Below are 19,710 nucleotides of genomic sequence, written 5' to 3' on the forward strand. Positions count from 1 at the left end.
GGAGGTTTCAGGTAGCTTGTGCAATAACAAGACAGAGAATTTGAAACCAGAATTTCAATTTGAAAAATAATTCCTGGAGCAAACATGGACTTTGACTGTAATTTATTGATTGCAGAAATGTATTAAATTAAGTAGATGGGGCCTGAATAAGCTGAAACACCTAGAGATTACTTAAGAGTTTAAGAGGCAGTATTAAACAGGTGACTAAAATAGGGAAAAGAAATCCAGTATAATATTAACAGGTGGCTTTGAAAGATGAAGTATAGGCAGCAGAGGAAAAACTAGCAAAAAGACAAGGTCCAGTAAAAACTCTTGGATAACACAGGAGACATAGAATGTCATTAATGAAAGGAGAAAATATAAAAATACATTCATGAAGCAGGAAAAGGGGAATATGACTAAAAAGAAACTGACAAAAAGTGCAGAATGGCAAAACAGACATGGATAGAAAGGAGAAAATTTAAAAATATATCCACGAAGCAGGCAAAGGGGAATGTAGACTAAAAAAGAGATTGACAAAAAGTGCAAAATGGCAAAACAGGGATGGCTAGATGGGAAATGCAAAGTTATTGAAGTATGTACGACTATGGGAAAGGTAGATACCACATATCAGAAAATTAAAGAAACCATCGGAGAAAAGACAGAAAATTGTTGGACTCATCAACAGATGTAGGAACAACTTCAGGTGTGCCCCAGGGAAGTGTGTTTTGCGGCCCTTAATATTGTGTTGTATATTGATGACTTTGCTTACAATATTAATGGTAACATCAGATTTTTCACACATGATACAATTATTCGTAATGAAGTTCTGTTTTTGATAATATTTCAGAGTGGTCCAAAGGTGTGCACACCTGAATGGCTACATTGTTGTGGTTGGTTACATTCTGCATGTCAGCTTGGGTGAGAAGTTGTCAGTTGGAGTGGTTGAGGGGAGAAAGGAGGTGGGGAGTGGAAAGGATCTTGAGGAAGGGTGGCTGAGGCCTGGGATGGAGAAGCAGGTGGTGTATAAGAATGTGGCACCAGTGATCCATCTCACAACTTTTTGTAGTTCATGTCCTTTCTGAGCTTCATCATTCTTCCACCTGCTCACTTTTGCACATGTCAACACACTCAACTTTTTATTTCTACTGTGTGGTTAGCTTTGAGTACACTATCTAAAACACTGCAGTCACTAGCGCCCAAACGTGTCAACTGGTTCCATCCCTCCACTATTACCTGAAAAATTTTTGAAGAAATTTCTTTACTGCATTTCTCTCCATTATACCCCTTTTTGATGATCACTATCTTTCTTCTTATTGCTACATATATGACAATATTTACTCAGTACGTGTACACCAAAATTTTTCCCATTTTCTGTGTTGACGACAGTTGCATTGGCATACAAGGAAGTGTGTCCTTATTTCATCCACATATTGTTAAACAAGACACACAAATAAATCTCAGTTTTATCACTATCCTCTTCTTTCCTTTCTTGCCTACCAACCACATCACAGCTCCCTGAGTAGCTTTTGCCATGCTGTTCTTGCAGGCTACATCTACACTGTCACGTAACTGAGAGTGATAAGCAAGAACATGAGAGGAGAGGCAGGCATATTCCCCTACACTGCAAAACAAGTATGTCCTTTTCCCTCCCAACAAAACACACCTCATACCATGTGCCATCATGTAATTAGCTTTGCAATGCCAATTTTTGCCATTCAAAAAAGGTGATACAGTGGTAAGATGCTGGACTTGCATTCGGGAGGACAGTGGTTGACGGTGGCTCAAATCCACATCCAGGCATCTAGTTTCAAGCTCTCTGTGTGTTCCCTAAATTATTTAAGGTGAATACTGGACTGGTTCCTTTAAAAGGCGTGACAAATTTCAGTCCACATCATTCCCCAATCTGAGATTGCACTCTGTCTCTAATGACACTGTTGTCAGTGGATTCTTAAAACCTGATCTTCCTTTTACTTCAGTTTGAGCCTGCTGCTGTTCTGAATGCATAATCTGTCCATGGGTTATGCATAATGTGCAAGGAGCACACTAAACCAATTATCTGGCCATCAAACAGGTTTGTTCACCAATCTTTACTTGCACATAGAATCATCTTAGGTATTGACAGTAAATTCGAATTTCTTATCCTAAAGCCAGAGTCTTGCTCGCTAAATGCATTTCACACTTTCTCACCTTCTCTAATTTTTCTACTAAAAGAGTTCAGTATTCTAAGTGGATTTATATCTCTTACTACACAAGCACGCAAAATTTCTGAAGACAAACAGAAAATGGTTGGTTTCTGAATTGTAGGTATTCCAAAATATTTTGTTACCAAAATTTCCTCTAACTGTCTTTTGAACTATAAATGTCCACTCACTAGGCAGCAGCCACACCTTATTTTCACCAGTCCCTTCCATCAACTTGTAAACATCTTGTTATCTTCAAATTTTTGAAAAATTTTTCCATAACAGTCAAAGTGGCAGATTTCTTTAGAGGATATATGATAGGTGGTGACTGGTCTTGTTCTTTTTTTTTAAAATTGTTATCACTTCCAGCATGGTTTCTGTACACACCAGTACCTCTAATATGTCCTCTTGCATTGATGCATGCCTGTATTTATTGTAGCATACTATCCATAAGTTCATCAAGGCACTGTTGGTCCAGATTGTCCCACTCCTCAATGGCGATTTGGTGTAGATCCCTCAGAGTGGTTGATGGATCATGTCATCCATAAACAGCCCTTTCCAATCTATCCTAGGCACTTTTGATAGGGTTCATGTCTGGAGAACATGCTGGCCACTCTAGTCATTTATTTATTTATTTATTATTTTATTTATTTCTTGTTCCGTAGATCCAGTTAGTGAGTCAATCACAACGATATGGAACGTGTCAAATTGTACAGGTTTCAATTTAAACTTTCAATAAATACAAGGGCAATTCAATGGCAAATTGTACATGGTTTAAGTAAGACATACTATAAATACAGTAACAGATACAATGTCAGCTAGATAACATAGCTACCATTTGACAGAAAAAGGAGTTTCAAATAAAGGTTAAAGATAAGGGCACAAAGTTAAATCAGATATTAGGCCTACAAGAGTAAATACATGTACAGTGAATCTGTTGTTACAAAAAGTGCACTAATGGCCAAATGCACAATAAAATCAATTGAACTACTTCTAGACACAATAAGTTTAGTGATGGTATACATTTTCTTTCAGGTATTCATCCACAGTATAATAAGATTTCTCTGTCAGGTAATCTTTGAGAACTTGTTTAAATTTTGGCAGTTCTGTATGAACACATTTGATATGTAGTGGTAGAGCATTGAACAGCTTAATGCTGGAGTAGTAAACTCCTTTTTGTACCAGAGTGAGACGTTTCATTTCTAAATGTAGATTGTTTTTGTTTCTGGTGTTATAACCATGGAATTTACTGTTGTCTTGGTAGATGGAATAATTTTTGCACACAAAGGTCAGCAAGGAAAAAATATACTGTGAGGCAGTTGTTAGGATACCTATATTCCGAAACAAGTGCCTGCAAGAGTGTCTTTGATGGACCCCACACATTATTCTGATTGCTTTTTTTTGGATGGTGAAAACTTTTTTTGCAAGTGGTTGGTTCCCCCAGAATATGATAACATATGACATCAATGAGTCGAAGTAGCCAAAGTAGGCAACCTTAATAGTGTCAACTTCAGCCACTGAAGAAATTACCCGTAATGCAAATGTTGCCGAGCTAAGTTTTTTACATAGATGAAGAATGTGCACTGACCAATTACATTTACTGTCTATGTAAGCACCCAGGAATTTTGTGTCTTCAACTTTCTGTATTGGTTGATCTCTACATTTTATGTTAATTTCATCGGGATTACTTTGTGATGTATGGAACCTCATATAATGAGTTTTATCTGCATTGAGCGAGAGACCATTTGAGGAGAACCAATTTAAGATGTCATTAAAAACAGTATTTGTAGTTTTTCAAGATCATGATCAATCAAATCGTCAATTAGAATTGTGGTATCATTGGCAAACAGGGTAAATTTGCTGTTTGTCTCAGAACAAAGAGGAAGATCATTAATAAAGATGAGGAAAAGCAGTGGGCCCAAAACGGAGCCTTGAGGCACACCACACGTTATCGTGCCCCATTCAGACGAGGCAGGTTCTCCAGAAGAGCCATTTAGCATTACAGTCTGCTTCCGATCCTGTAGATATGATTGTAGCCACAAGCCAACAGTACCACCTAAACCATAGTATTCTGCCTTTTTCCAAAGAATTTGGTGGTTTACACAGTCAAAGGCTTTCGTAAGATCACAAAAAATACCCACTGGAGACATTTTTTTGTTAATGGCTTCCAAAACTTGGTTGCTGAAAGAGAATATTGCCTGTTCAGTACAAAGACCGGCACGAAACCCAAACTGATTTTTGCTTAAGATACTGTGGAAGTTGAGATGGTCTACAATCCTCCTGTGCATGAGTTTTTCTAGAATTTTCGAGAAGGTAGTTAATAGGGATATTGGGCGATAGTTTGTAACAATGCTTTTATCCCCTTTTTTAAAGAGAGGAATCACTACAGCCAACTTAAGTCTGTCAGGGACAATCCCATCTTGTAGGGATGCATTGTATATGTTGCATAAGACGGGACTAACAAATTTATAACAGTGTTTCAGTATTTTACTAGAAATATTGTCCACACCAGCAGAATTTTTATTTTTTAATGATCTAATAACTCTTATGACTTCGCTTACAGTAACTGGAGGTAAGGATAACTGTGGGATTCTGTTGCTAATAGCTTTCTGTAGGAGGGACAATGATTCTTCCATAGAACCATTACAGCCTGTCTTCTCTGCTGCTCTCAAAAAGTGGTTATTAAATATTTCTGCAACCAACTCAGGTTTCTTTATGATACTGTCCCCTGTATTAATCTCTACCTGAGACATGTTCCCTGTTGTCCTGCCAGTTTCCCTCTTTATTACATTCCATATAGTTTTAATTTTATTTTCTGAGCTTTCAATTTCTGATTTTATGCACATACTTTTAGATTTATTTATAACCTTCTTGAGAATGCTACAGTAAAATTTGTAGTGTTGTCGTTTCTTTGGATCATTACAAGTCCTGAGAGAACTGTATAACATCCTCTTTGTTCTACAAGATGTTATTATCCCTGTAGTGATCCAAGACTTCTTGGCATTGCCTATATGACTATTTCTAACTACTTTTTTGGGAAAGATGGACTCAAATACAGACATGAATTCATTTAAAAATGAATTGTACTTTTTGTTTACATCTGTTTCCCTATAAACTCAGCTCCAGTCTATCTCTTTTAAGCTATCATTGAAATTTTTAAGGCCCTGTTCATTTATTATCCTAAAAGATTTCCAAGAATGCTCGGAACTGTTGCACACACTGATGTAATTGAGCCTAAGCAATTGACCACCATGATCAGAAAGGCCAAGGATTGGATGTACAGTGATCTCATTGCATTTAGACTTATCTATAAATATATTATCTATCAGACTTTTACTGTTATCAGTAATCCTAGTTGGGAAATCTACTATTGCCATCAGATTATAAGACTCCATTAAATGTACTAAATCAGCTTTACTATTGCTCTCATTTAGGAAATCAACATTAAAGTCACCAGTAATTATCAAGTTCTTGGACTTTGAGTACAGTATGGATAATAAAGAATCTAAGTGCTTAAGAAATACATTCAAATTCCCTGAGGGAGATCTATACAGTGCTAACACTACAGCCGTGAAGTCATTTTACTGTAATCTCAACACCACATACTTCAATTTGTTGCTCTATACAATGGCTCTTTAAATCTAATGCATTGTAAGATATGTTGTTTTTTACATAAATTACCACTCCACCTTTTTCCATGTTGGTTCTAGAGTAATGCGTTGCCTGACAGTAACCACTTAGCTGTAACCTTTCAATATCCTTCACATGATGTTCACTAAAACATAATACATCAGTATCTTTTATTCCTTGTGGTTCCTCTAACAGAACAGTAATGTCATTTACTTTATTACCAAGTCCTCCCACATTTTTGTGAAAAATCGTCATTTCTTTGGAATTAGAGACAGATCTAAACTTTTGCCTAAAAAATTATCGGTAGCTACAGACACAGTACGTTCATTACTAACAATTTCCTGAAACATTTGAGTTTGAAACCGAGTCTGACTTGATGGTTGGAGCCATTCAAGTGCGATTGGTTCCAACTTTGGGGCACATTTGTGGACTTCTTCCAATATTTTTGTTTTTAAGAGGGTACCTAATGCTTTTTTTCCTGGTCTGTTCAGGTGCATACCGTACCTTGTAAATAATTCTCGTCCAAAACTGCTTACATCTACAACACAAGTATTTTTAAAATGCTTACACAACTTTGCTAACTTAGATTTCGTTTGTGAGATAGCCTCATTTATACAGGACTGTGGAATTAAGTCATGTCTCTTTGGAATGTTCACAACAAATACCTTAGACTGATGAAGCGCCGGTATTTTCTTCCTGAGCGACTGTATGGCATCATTCCCTTCGTTGCAGGCAACGTTGTTTGAGCCACCTATTAAGATCACACACTCGTTTTTTACTTTTTCAGGATCACACCCCGCTACAACTTCTTGAAGTTTAGCACCTGGCTTCACAATTCCACAAACATCGGCAGCATTAAAACTGCTTTTCACTATATCAGCCATGCCTCTACCATGACTATCAGCGAAAATGTGAAAACGATTTGTTGATGTTTCACTCACAGCAGACTGGATCACACCACTGCCACTTTCATTGCTGTTAACAGAACGTTGTGGCTTTGGAAGATCAAACCTAACCTTTTTCTGATAGTTTATCGGCACACTCTTCTTACGATTGTTTTCACTTTCAGTGAGACTATTACTAGAACAAAGTACATCAAAATTGTTTACATTCTCGAACCTCGAAACATTTGCTGTACACGAATTTTTAGTGCCGATTGTTTGACGCTTGTTGTGTACTACCTTCCATTCTGATGATTTATCAGCGTCATTTTGCACCAATGTAGCCATGTTCTCGCGAAAGTTTTTGTCCTTCTGTCTGTCTTGAAGCAATGGATCCATGTTTCGCTTCGACTTCAGTTCCATATTTTCGGACTTCAGGCTGTCGATTTCTATTCTTAGACTGCTGATTACACATTGTAAACTAGCAATACGCTCATTATACTTTAATAATTCACTTTTGCAACTTACACACGAATTTTTAACGGCTTCACTGTAACTTATTTTTGGAGTAAAATCGCGGATATCTACACACGCCGCCATCTTGAGGAAAGCAATGTCGTTATCCTGGAGGATGTCATTCACAAGATGTGCACGATAGAGGTGCGAATTGTCATCCATGAAGATGAATGCCTCACCAATATGCTGCTGATATGGTTACGCTATCAGCTGGAGGATGGCATTCACATATTGTACAGTTACGGCGCCTTCCATGACCACCATTTGACGTGCGTCTGACCCACATAATGCCACCCCAAAACAGCAGTGAACCTGCACCTTGCTGCACTCCCTGGACAGTGCATCTAAGGCATTCAGCCTCAGCGGGTTGCCTCCAAACATGTATCTTACAATTGTTTGGTTGGAGGTATTTGCGACACTCATTCGTGAAGAGAATGTGATGCCAATCCTGAGCGGTCCATTCGGCATGTTGCTGGGCCCATCTGTACTATGCTGCATGGTGTCATGGTTGCAAAGATGGACCTCACCATGGACGTCAGGAGTGAAGTTGCGCATCATGCAGCCTATTGTGCACAGTTTGAGTCATAACATGGCATTCTGTGGCTGCATGAAAAGCATTATTCAACATGGTGGCATTGCTATCAGGGTTTCTCCTAGCCATAATCTGTAGGTAGCAATCATCCACAGCAGTAGTAGCCCTTGCTGGCCTGAGTGTGGCATGTCATTGGCAGTTCCTGTCTCTCTGTATCTCCTCTATGTCTGAAAAACATCGCTTTGGTTCACTCCGAGATGCCTGGACACTTCCCTTGTTGAGAGCTCTTCCTAGCCCAAAATAACAATGTGGACATGATCAAATCTTCATATTGACCGTCTAAGCGTGGTTGAACTACAGAAAACACGAGCCTTCTACCTCCTTCTTGGTGGAATGACTGGAACTGATCAGCTGTCGGACCCCCTCCGTTTAGTAGGCGCTGCTCATGCATGGTTGTTTACATCTTTGGGTGGGTTTAGTAACATCTCTGAACAGTCAAAGGGACTGTGTCTGTGATACAATATCCACAGTCAATGTCTATCTTCAGGAGTTCTGGGAACTGGGGTGGTGCAAAAAATTTTTGGTGTGTGTAACTTCACAATGAACAGAACACCAAGCTGAATCATCGTCCTTATCTTATGGCGATTCTCACTCTTGATTTACTTACTATACTTGAAGACTTTATAAGTTTGCTATAGTTAGTGCAGTACATTATAATTAGGTGAATGGCTGTGGGCAACAGAAATATGAACTTCACAATGTAGTTAAATAAATATTTCTGTAGACCCTCTGCAAGATATTACTTATAGAACTCATACATTGTGAAAGTGTATCACCTGTACATAGTTGATGGATCAGGTAAGTAATTTTAGTCGTTTAGTGAATAACATGGTATGAACTACATTCATAAAAGCATAAGACAGAATTTATAGAGAAGAACCTAAGTATTTGCCTGATATAAAATGTAAGAATGAATTTAGTGTCTGAAGTTAGATATGTATGTGGATATAATGTCTGCAAAGGTACTATGTTAATCTTTGCTTTTATTACCTAGGTTTTCGTTTAAATATAATGTCCTTAAATATGAATCAGCTATAGTGCTGTCATACTTAAAGAATCATGGTCAAACCTGATTGTGTTAGCAGGCACAGCTTTTGGGAAAATTCTTGTATGGAAACCTGCTCTTAATCTTTCAGAAAAACAGGAACACATCCTGCATACACTTACTGGGCATGATGTGAGTATTACATTATTTATTCAATAAAATATCAATGTACTGTAATTTCTACTTAAATGATAATGTCAAGTATGTCATTTGATGGAGCCAAGATGTACCCTAAAGAAGAAGTTGTTATTTTTTGTTGTGTGATGAATAATGTTCAGTTATAGTCATTCTGCTATGTATGTCACACACAAAGTCTTAGAGTGTACTGGTAAAGATAAGTTTTCTTGTTGTTGTTGTTGTTGTTGTGGAAAGGAACATATTTCTGTTTGTCTGTTTAAATATACCTCAGTTTGAAGCTTGTAATGTATGAGCAACTGATGTGTTAGGGGGGACTGTATGTTAGATTGAGGCAGCAGTGACATATAATAGATGGCTCAGATAAAGCTGTATTGATCTTGCACATAGATTTTGTGACCTCTGTTAATAGACAGAGAATTGTAGTGTCCCCCTGAATAGGCCAACCATGTACTACACCAGGGAAGCAGCTATTTGGATATCTGGAGTATGTCACACATGTACATATAAGGAAGCACGCTAAATGCTCCATGATTAGTTACACGACATATAAGAAAAAATGTGTTAATCAACTTTGTTCATTGCAGAGGAGAACATTTGTCCTTGCAGTTCACAAAAAGATCATGTTGATGTGGTATTAGTAAACTGCAGAAAATCTGCGATAAGGTCCCAGAATTAGTCTCACTTTTCAAAGCTAGTAATGTGCTAGGAAGAGAAAGCTACCATAATCCAAACAGACAACCCCAAGTGTATCCAGAATAACTAACTATATTGAGAGTTCCTTTTTTCTCAGTTATAGTGTCAAATGTGGCAAATTTTTTGACATATGTAAGTAATTTTTGACGCTTATGGCTACCAAATTATGACATAAAAAAAATATTTTTTAATGTTTGTACACCATGGCCATTAATATTATATCATCAGGAAGGAAAGCAAATAATGCCATTTTATTTACTGTATGCATAGTATACAGTAGGAATAATATATGATTAAATTTTTATGCATTTTTTGGGGTTTACTGTGTGCAAAATTTAGTGCAGTAAGCTGCTATCTCTGACAGCACCAACTGCTCTAATCGATCTGCGAATCACCTTGAAATTAACTTAGGTGACAGATATGGAGATAGCATGGATGCTGCTTCAACTCTATACTATAGTTCATCATAGTGGGTGGTGAATTGTGTACAGTTCCTTGGCAACCTGTGACAAGATGTTTTCTGTGAATGAGAGATCTGGAGAACATGCTGCCCAGGGTAAGTCAAACAACCTCTGTGTTGAGGTATGTTGTGACAGAAAGGGCAACATGTGGTCTTGCATTATCTTGTTAAAAGACAACATTATGGAGACCTCAAGACTGCGCCATCACCAGCCTTAACACATCAGAAAAGTAACACCTGCTGTCTAAATTAGTGTCAATATATACCAGAAGTTTTGCACTGAATGGCATCCCATATTGTCATGCAAGTTTCTGGGCCTTTATGATGATGAAAAATGTGGTATAGAAACATTCATTTTGTGCAGAGCCTCCACAGACCAGTACATGCATTGTGATATTGTTCTCAGAACAGTCATGCCACTCCTGTGTCCAGTGTTGCTGCCAGATGCACCACTGTTGGTACACCTGTCTCTGCTGCAGAACACTCCCACAGCTGATCCCATATGGACATTGAAGCTGCCTCATAGTGATATATGGATACTACATCACTGCTGTTCTTTTTTGTTGTCAAATTTTAAACTTCACACTTCTAGTTTTTCTTTTTTGAAGTTTGCAAAGGTGGATTGCAAGGGCTTGGTGTAATGATACCTTTTCACATACAACCATACATTGCCATAACAGTTTGCTGACATTCGAAATAAAGGAAAACACCATATCCACTTTTTGACTATTGTATACATTGTGTAAGTCTGAATAGCTTCTTGAGCAAGTTGTCTTATCATTACAAAAGCAGAGCACAGACTAATGGGCTTCAAGTGCACAGGCAAACATAGAAAATGTACCTGCATCACATTTGGTACAGTAGGGCCAGCATTTATGGTATCTCTTCTGATGAACAGTGGTTTGTGGTGTTGCTATATGATCAACTTCCACACATGTTATGTTGTTGAATTCTTCATTGAAAGCTCTTTCAGATTCCACAGAAAATTTATAGTTTTATTTGTATAAATAAAGGCTAATGTAATAATTTGGCAACTATAAACATTAAAATTTATGTGCATGCATTAAAAAATTCTCCCCGTTGTCCCCTATAACCCACTGAAAACCACACCTTGACAAGCTTACTCATTCTAGTTGCCAGGGACAGGGATTTGAAGGAGATCATTGTGAAATTTTTACTGAAAATTATTTCAAGCAGTTAGAGAATTGACTAAAGAGGGCACTGTTTTAGACATCCCTGTAAGTAACAGTCCAAAACGAAGGGCATTGCTGTTATTTTCAAAATTATGAGGACAGAGGATTATGCTCATAGGGTTTCCTGCATGTGAGCAGTGTGAACAGATGAGTTTATCTTGATTAAAGATAAAGTGGTCATAAATAAATTGAACCATGTTGGACTCTAGCAAAGTGTATGATCCATCTTTGCACAAACTTATTTGCAAACTGTTAGCTTGTGAATTTCAATGATGCGATCAAGGCAGTTAGGGGTGAGTGCTGTGAACTTTACAAGTGAGAAACTATTAAAGACAGCTTGTCAGGAAGAGTGGATGTTTTGTTATTTGGATAACACAAGTTGTATACCAGGTGATTCACTCAGAATATGTGACCATCTGGCATGCTTAAACAGTCACACAAATTTTGCAAATAGCATACTGCAAGGTTAAGTGAGAACCAGTTGCAGTTAAGGGTGCCTAAATGGGTGTAAAGTGAAGCAGATGTCATAGTGCAGGTTAGGCAGCTTATGAGGCACTGAAATCACACAGTCAGGAGTGTGAAGTCTCTTGCTTCTACAACTACACATTGGCATATGGGTGTGGAAAGCCAAAAGTGAGTAAATGTAAATAAAAGTGCAGTGTTGTAACTGAAATTTGATTTTATTTCAGAGTAGCATGCATTAAATATACTGTGTAAGGAGTAATTGTTTTAATGAACAGAATATTTTCAATATTAGACAGACAGTGCAATTGCAGTGTAATTATTAATGATATTTTTAATGCTATTGGGGAAATTTATGTATTGTGGGATGAGAGTTATGAATTTTATGGTGTGTATAAGAAACTGCCTGTAAATACAGATGTATGGAAGGAAACTAATTTTACTAGAATAAAATCTTCAATAATATCTTTCATAAGAGTATTTTTGTTTATTGTTCAAAGAAGTCAGTAATGATATTTGTCTATTTGTCTCCCCTCATGCTCATAACAGGTGGGACCCTCTCATTCTGGGATTTAAGTGACCTGCCCTTCCTTTTTAACATTCCTCAAACTGTCACACTCTCCTTCCTGAAGAAGGAATTGTTAGTTCCAAAAGCTAGGATAGTGTATGTACCGTCATATTTACGTATCAGCAATACTGACTTTTGCCTCCTGAAGATAAGTATGAGGCAGCATTTTTGTTTTATAATTTTATAGTTTCACTGCATGAATTGTGCTTTTAATTTAATACCTGGAAAAATGTTTAACAATATTGCTGAAATCAACGAAAGTATTACTGAAAATAGTCAACAAAGGTATTACTGAAATAAACAAAAGCATTAATATTCATTTATAATAATCCAATGTGTTACTGAACTAAGAAAACATATTAATATTAAACTGGAAAAGATAAATAATACCACTGTAAAACAATTTGTTCAACTTGATCAGTTTATTAAAAAGATACAAACATATTAGGAGAAAATAGGTAAAGAAATAAAAGAAGTTTCCTAACGTTTGCCAGCAGTGCAAATAAAAAACTTATTGAACTGTCAAGGAGGCGGGAGAATTTAGAAAAATTCTGAAATTGCCTTAGAGCAATTGGAAACTCAGGAAAATGAATATAATTTTGGAGAATGTAATGTTCAACATGGTGCAGAAAAAAATATTGAGTCTGCTGAAATGTGTAACAAATTCTAGTCATAGAATGAGACTCATGTTGTAAATGACAACAAGGTACAATCTGAGCTCATTTACAAAACATGTGTTGTAAAAATGCATTGTAAGGAGAAAATTTATAACAATATCATCTTATTAGATGAAATACAAAGTGATTTTTGGAAAAAAACTTAAAATCAGTGAAATTGACAACAATAACACCAGAAAGGTAGAAATGAATATAAGAAGTAGGCTAGAAGTGTCAATCAGGAGGAAACAAAGGAAATGGTCCTGGTGACAGTGACACGACAGTTATTTACGTATTAGCAATTTTTGTGTTTTTCTTCAATGAGAAAAACTTTAATGGAATTCCAAGAAAAATTGAGTGGTAATGTAAGCAAAACATATCAAATAAAACAGATGAAGTACAACCAATATGACACACAGGAATTTAGTAATAAGAAACACTTAATCTACAATAGTTGTTTTTGATGAACTAATTGCACAGAGTGTTTGCACAGGGTGTCAGGTAATGCCAATTCAAGGTCAGCCACTCTCAGCTGGTCCTCCACTACTCTGCCAGTAAGTTTCAACTCTGTCTGTGTTGATTGTTCAGTTGTGTTGTATTGTTTGCCATCATGTAAATTAATAATCCCTCCAATTATGAGGCATATTCCATCATTCACTTTCTAAACCCAAAAAAGTCCATTCTGTTGAAATTTATGGAGAATGTGTGATAAGTGATGGAAATGTGTGCTATGTGGAGCAGATTGTTTGATGAAGGAAGAAGGAATGTTTATGATGAGTGACCTACTGTCACCAGTGAAGAGTTGACGCAAAAAGTTGATGAGAAGATTTGTGAAGATAGGTGCTTCAGTATTGACAAGCTTCATCAACATTTCCCTCAAGTTTCAAGGTCAGTAATTTATGCAGTTGTTACTGACAAAACTTCAATACAAAAAAAGTTTGCAAGATGGGCCCCAAGAATATTGATGGATGAACACTGAACAAAGCTTGTGGCACATTCTTTGTCATTTTTGGAGTGCTGTGCCAAGGGTGGTGTGAGTTCATGAGTCACATTGTGACTGGTGATGAAACATGGGTTGCTCATTATACTCCAGAGACTAAACAATAATCCAGTGAACGGCATCATCCAAATTCTCTGACAAAACAAGAAAATTCAAACAACTATTAACACAGAAAATGATGGCCTCAGTTTCTGGGATCAAAAAGGGGAATTGTGAAACCTTATTAAAGCTTAGGTGCACCAATCAAAACTGCCAGTGGGGTCTACTCTCAAAGGGTAACATCCATATCCGTGCTCAACCTTATGCTGCAGCAAGGACAAGGGCATAACTGGACAAGTTTCAGTGGGAATTACTGGACCATCCACTCTATGGTCCTGCTCTAGCACTCTCAGAATTTCATATTTTTCCAAAGCTTTGGGAATTTCTTGGTGGGCGATGATTGGGGAATGATGACACATTGAAAGAAACTGTAACTGACTGGTTAAATAGAATGGTGGCAGAGTTCTGTGATGATGGTATCCGAAACCTGATGCCAGGACTGGACAAATGTTTAAATATTAATGGTGACTGGGTGGAAAAATAAGATAACATTTGTACTTTCATTTCCTATAAAAGTTATGTTCATAAATAAAATATTTCTTATACTATAACAAAATGGTTCTTACTTTAAAAACTCACACTACGTTGAGGGGCGGTTTGGATAAGGTCTGAGCATGATTGATCATTAACTAATTACCATTAAATGTGGATTTGATAAAAGCAAAGTTAAAGAGGGTGGCAAAAAATGAACTAAGAAAGGAACAACCAACTACTGAAGCACAGAAAAAGATATATGAACAGTTATCAATTTGTGAAGTTATACGTATGCTGTGTTGTAAAGCAAATATGGGTAAGTTAGGGGAATGATAGATGCTCCTGAGTTTCTTATGCATGTTATGAGGAGTTCTCAAGTGTATGCAGAAGCCAAAAGTAGTTGTTTATAAATGCAAGTATTGTTGAAAGTTGAGTATGTAAAAGTTCTGAAACCATGTGACTCAGAATAAAATGTGTATAGTGGATATGTTAATGAAGAATGTGTATTTCAGATACTGTTTATGTAACTAATAATCTGATAACTGGCAAAAAAATGGCAAGAGAATAATTTCATGTAGAATATTAGTGGGCTAACATTGATGTTAAAAGTTGAAATAAAGTGAGAATGATCAGTTTTCCTGAATGTACAAGTCCAGACGCGAAAAAGAATTACGCACAGATGAAAGTCGTAAGAATACATTAAATTATTGTTGTCTAGAGAAGATTCTGCCCCACTGTAAATGATAGCTGCAAGTGGAACAGAGAGGACATATTAATGTTAATGGCAAAACAGTCACTGATCTTGAAGTGAAAGTACTGTAAACTGAATGTTTAAAAAAATCAATAAGGTAAGTTAAAGAATACTGTTGAGATGTATTTATGTGTTTTCTAAGGGGCCTGGTGAGGAACAATGAATGTATGTTTGAAGTAGGACCACCATAAATGATCCAAAATAAAATGATTTCCAGATCATGTGACAAAGAAATTAATACTGGAGAATGAATTATGAAAAATAAGATAAATAACATCTGTTTACTAAAGCATTTCATATATTTTGTAGCAACAGCACCACACCTAACTGTATCTTGAACCAATTTTATTAAGGCACTACTGGTCCAGTGTCTCACTTTTGCTCTTTGGTTATGGACACATCCTCGTTACATGGCATATGATGTTTTTAATCACCAAACTTTTTGTTAATTGAAGATTTGCCCTATGGACATTATGATTTTAACTATGAAGGGTGGGCCTTCTGTATTCTCTGCCATGTTGTTCACCATATTTTAATTCTTGTAAGTACACATTTGTTTTTATTTATTCTCATAATTAAGTGCTTGAGGCTCAAGTATTACTTTGATGTATAAGAGTTCAGTCACTATCATCATTTATTTCTTGTTGTTTAGATATGCGACTGATGATGTGGCTAAAAGCTATGAAACCAGTAGTTCCTTATTAAAAATGATTCAAGATACAGTTATTTGTGGAGTTCTTGCAATAAAATGTACTACCATAGCTGCAGACTACAGAGTCATTTGTATTGAGTGTGTGATCAAATCGTAGTAAAGGCAAATGTATTGGATTAAAGAAATACCATGTTGCACCATTAGGAGGCTGCTGAAACTAATGTCTTATTGAATTCATGTATTCTCATTTTCTGTGACAAGAGAGCAACTGTACGGTATGATAAGAAGTTGTTCTAATAATTATAATTATTGCACAATGATATTGGGCATACTGAAATGCAAAAGTGTATGTGCCCCTATAGCCATCTGATGGAGAAGGGGCATGTGTAGCACTTCTGATATCCCAAATTAAGGTTTTCAGTGATTTAGGGAAATCACTTAAGGTGAACGGTAGGACAGAGCTGATTTCTTTCCCTAAGTTATCAAGATGCCAACAGCTAGGAAGAGCTGTTTTTTAACCGCAGGCCTTTCAATACATCCCACACTCGTGGTCTGAGCACAGCCTGGTGTCAACCTCTGCACTACGCAGAGCAAAGTGGTGGTGGTGCATTGCAGAGGTCGCATTGCAGTACCCAATCTCGATGGTAGTGCTAGGCTGATGGCAGCTGATGCTGTTGTGGTGGAAGAAGCTGGCCGTCATGACCTCACTGCTTGGGGCTGCTTGCATTGCAAATGGGTCAAGGGGAGTCGGGGTGGCACTGGTGGCTCCAAACTTGAAATCTGGAGCTCAACATATAAGTGATGGTTGGTGAATGAATAATGGCTTCCCAGCAGATGCTGTACAGGTGGATGATCCAGCTGCATGACAACTGAATAGCTCAAGTGGACTTTGCATATGATGGATCCCTGGACTGCACATTGGTTGCACAGTTACAGTGGCCACCACATCGATGACCTGGTGACTGTTGTAATATGGACAAGGGCCAGTGTTTGCATGTTGTTGTTGTTAGCTTTGAGTAAATCTGCAGAAATAGGCACTGACAGCATATCATACTTTCATGCTGCAACATCAATATGCTGACTCTCATATGACCCAAAACATTGCAGATGATCCAAACACATACTGAACTATGCATACCTTACAGTTCATAAGATAAGGATGCACCTCTATTTCATGTGGTAAGACTGTAAACAGTTTTTTTAAATCAATAATACCATTGTAAAGTAGTTGTCACTGAGAGGATTATGTGGGAAAGTTCCCAGATAAAATGATTGTTAATGAGCATATTTATGTTAACCATTTTATTAAATATTGAAATAAAAGATGATTGTCAGACTGCTTTTGATTGATAGTGCCAATAGCCAAAGTCTTCCAACTTGCAGCTTGTAAACAATAGTCAAAGCAGTCTGTGACTGAACTTGTCTGAGTGATGCGGCTTTGTGTACAGTGTAGTTAAAGGCATAGGAATCATAATTGTTGGAGATCATCCTAAAATTAACTGCAGTCTCACCAAATAGTACTTATTATTCAGTTTTTGCATTTTATTGCTGTGTGAAGTGTTTTTCCAAGTCAGTTTGCTGCTGGACAAAAAAAAAAAAAAACTGCACTGGCATTGCATCAACAGTTTCCTACATGAGTTGTAACTCTGGTTCATCCTGAAGAGTATTAATTACATCAATTTTAGAAGAAGATATTATGCATAAACATTTGTAAGTGTGTGATCATTTGGATATTGGGTGGTTAGACAATGAAATCTTTCACCCCTTGTGTGTCACAGCATATGTTACCCCCATAATGGACAACAGACACTGCCATAATGCAGGAAGGGCAATTAGGCATTACATGTTTGCACAACACCTATCAGTGTTACTGCATCTCTTCTTGTGTGAGCTGTGCAAGCATGTGATAGAATATATCAGTTCCAGGTGAATTCAAGTATTTTGAATCTCACTATGGTGATGAGCTGAAGTCTTTATCGGGACACAAGGTGGCTACTTTGAGCAGTCTACACTCTGAAGTTAAGTCTTAATTGCAAGCATGATGATAAAAGCTATTATTCTTATTTCAAATGAGAAATTTAATTCCTAAGTTCCATGCACTATTTTTGACAGACACAGTTCTTTTTTGGTGTTTCCCAAAACTCACCAGCCACCCTCCCCCTAATAACCTCATTGTCAGTAGGATATTAATTACTTAAAAAAGAGAAACAGAAAGAAATGTATAATGTATCTTATACTTTTTAGTTTTGAAGACACTTGTGTCCCCCTTTCATTAGGGTTAACCATTTCCAAGAATAATGTGAGAGTTTACTGTTGACCATTAATTATTCTGTAAAGTAAAAAGTAAAAACTGACACATCGCAAGGTTCATGACTTAAATACAGGGGATTGCCAAAATAATGTGAACAGTGGTAGTAATGGGATGGTCGTGTTTGACAGTCAACAACACAGGTAGGCCACATGTCATACTGGATTGTGCATGCTCAGTATGAGTGAGGCATTAATGAAGGTTGTTTACGAAAAGGGCACACTTCGTATTTGCATTCAGAGACTGAGGTCAACATGCAATGAAAGACCTAACAGAGTTCCAAAGGCATTGGATTGTGGGGGGCCCAATTAGCTGGAGCATCAGTAACCAAGACAGCCAGCTTATTGAATGTGTCCATAGCAACTGTTTCAACAGTCATGGCAGCCTACACAAAACATGGAAAGACATGATTGTGTAAACGTAATAGTGGCTGCAAATCAAAACTAAATGACAGAGATTGTCATATGCTAACAAAAATTGTGTCAAAACTATGGCAGCTTAAGTGACTGCAGCACTCAGTAGCCATCCTTGAGACCCTGTGTCTATTGACACCATCCACTAAGAACTCCATAAAGTTAATATTCATGGACACGCTGCTATACTGAAACAATTAGTGATGATAACTGACACAAAGAAATGTAAAACATGATGTCAGGAGCATAAATCCTGGATGGATGATCGGCGGAAACATGTCATATGCCCCAACATGTCAACGTTTTCATTATTTCCAACATCAGCCAGGTTTACGTCTGGAGAATGCCAAAAGAAGACAACAACAATTGCTTGATTCCTGCAGTTAAGCATGGAGGTGGAAGTGTGATGGTGTGGACAGCCATATCATTGTATTCTGCTGGCCCCATCATTACTCTCAAAAGGCCATGTTACAGCCAACAATTATGTGAACATTTTAGGTGATCAGGTGCACCCCATGATTGAAATGTTGTTCTCCAACAATGATGCCATATTTCAGCACAATAATGCACCCATTCACACAGCCAGGACAGTAAAATTGTGGTAGGAGGAGCATGCAACTGAACTGCAGCATCTTCCCTTTCCAGCACAATCCCCGGACTTGAACATTGTCGAACCATTGTGGGCGGTATTGGAGCGCAGGCTCCGGAGCATATTTCCGCCTCCCTCATCACTACACAAGTTAGAAGAGGTGCTGATCAAAGAGTGGCATTACATTCTACTGGAGATTATACAATCATTACATGCGAGTATTCCAAGCAGAATCGCAGCTGTATTATGGGCAAATGGGGGTCCAACCACTTATTAATAAACCATTCCCGAGTAAGTACAAATGTTCACATTATTTTGTCTATCCCCTGTAGCTTGAATTATATATAAGAGAACATCATAAACTGATTTTCTCTAGTAATAGCTTGGTTACATTGCCTCAGCAGTTATCTGTTTAACATTAGGCATTA

The 19,710-nt window shown here is 37.3% G+C and overlaps 1 protein-coding gene across 1 annotated transcript in view; it reads left to right on the forward strand.

The window, feature by feature from the left end:
* LOC126470406 (WD repeat-containing protein 6) overlaps nt 1–19,710 on the forward strand; it is a 320,158-nt gene that overhangs the window by 115,047 nt on the left and 185,401 nt on the right. Inside the window, exon 4 of the mRNA XM_050098254.1 lies at nt 8,814–8,958. Within this exon, the coding sequence (XP_049954211.1) occupies nt 8,814–8,958 (145 nt within the window). The remainder of the gene's footprint in view (nt 1–8,813; nt 8,959–19,710) is intronic.

The sequence above is a fragment of the Schistocerca serialis genome, chromosome 3, assembly GCF_023864345.2.
Source record: "Schistocerca serialis cubense isolate TAMUIC-IGC-003099 chromosome 3, iqSchSeri2.2, whole genome shotgun sequence".
Taxonomy (NCBI): Eukaryota; Metazoa; Arthropoda; class Insecta; order Orthoptera; family Acrididae; genus Schistocerca; species Schistocerca serialis.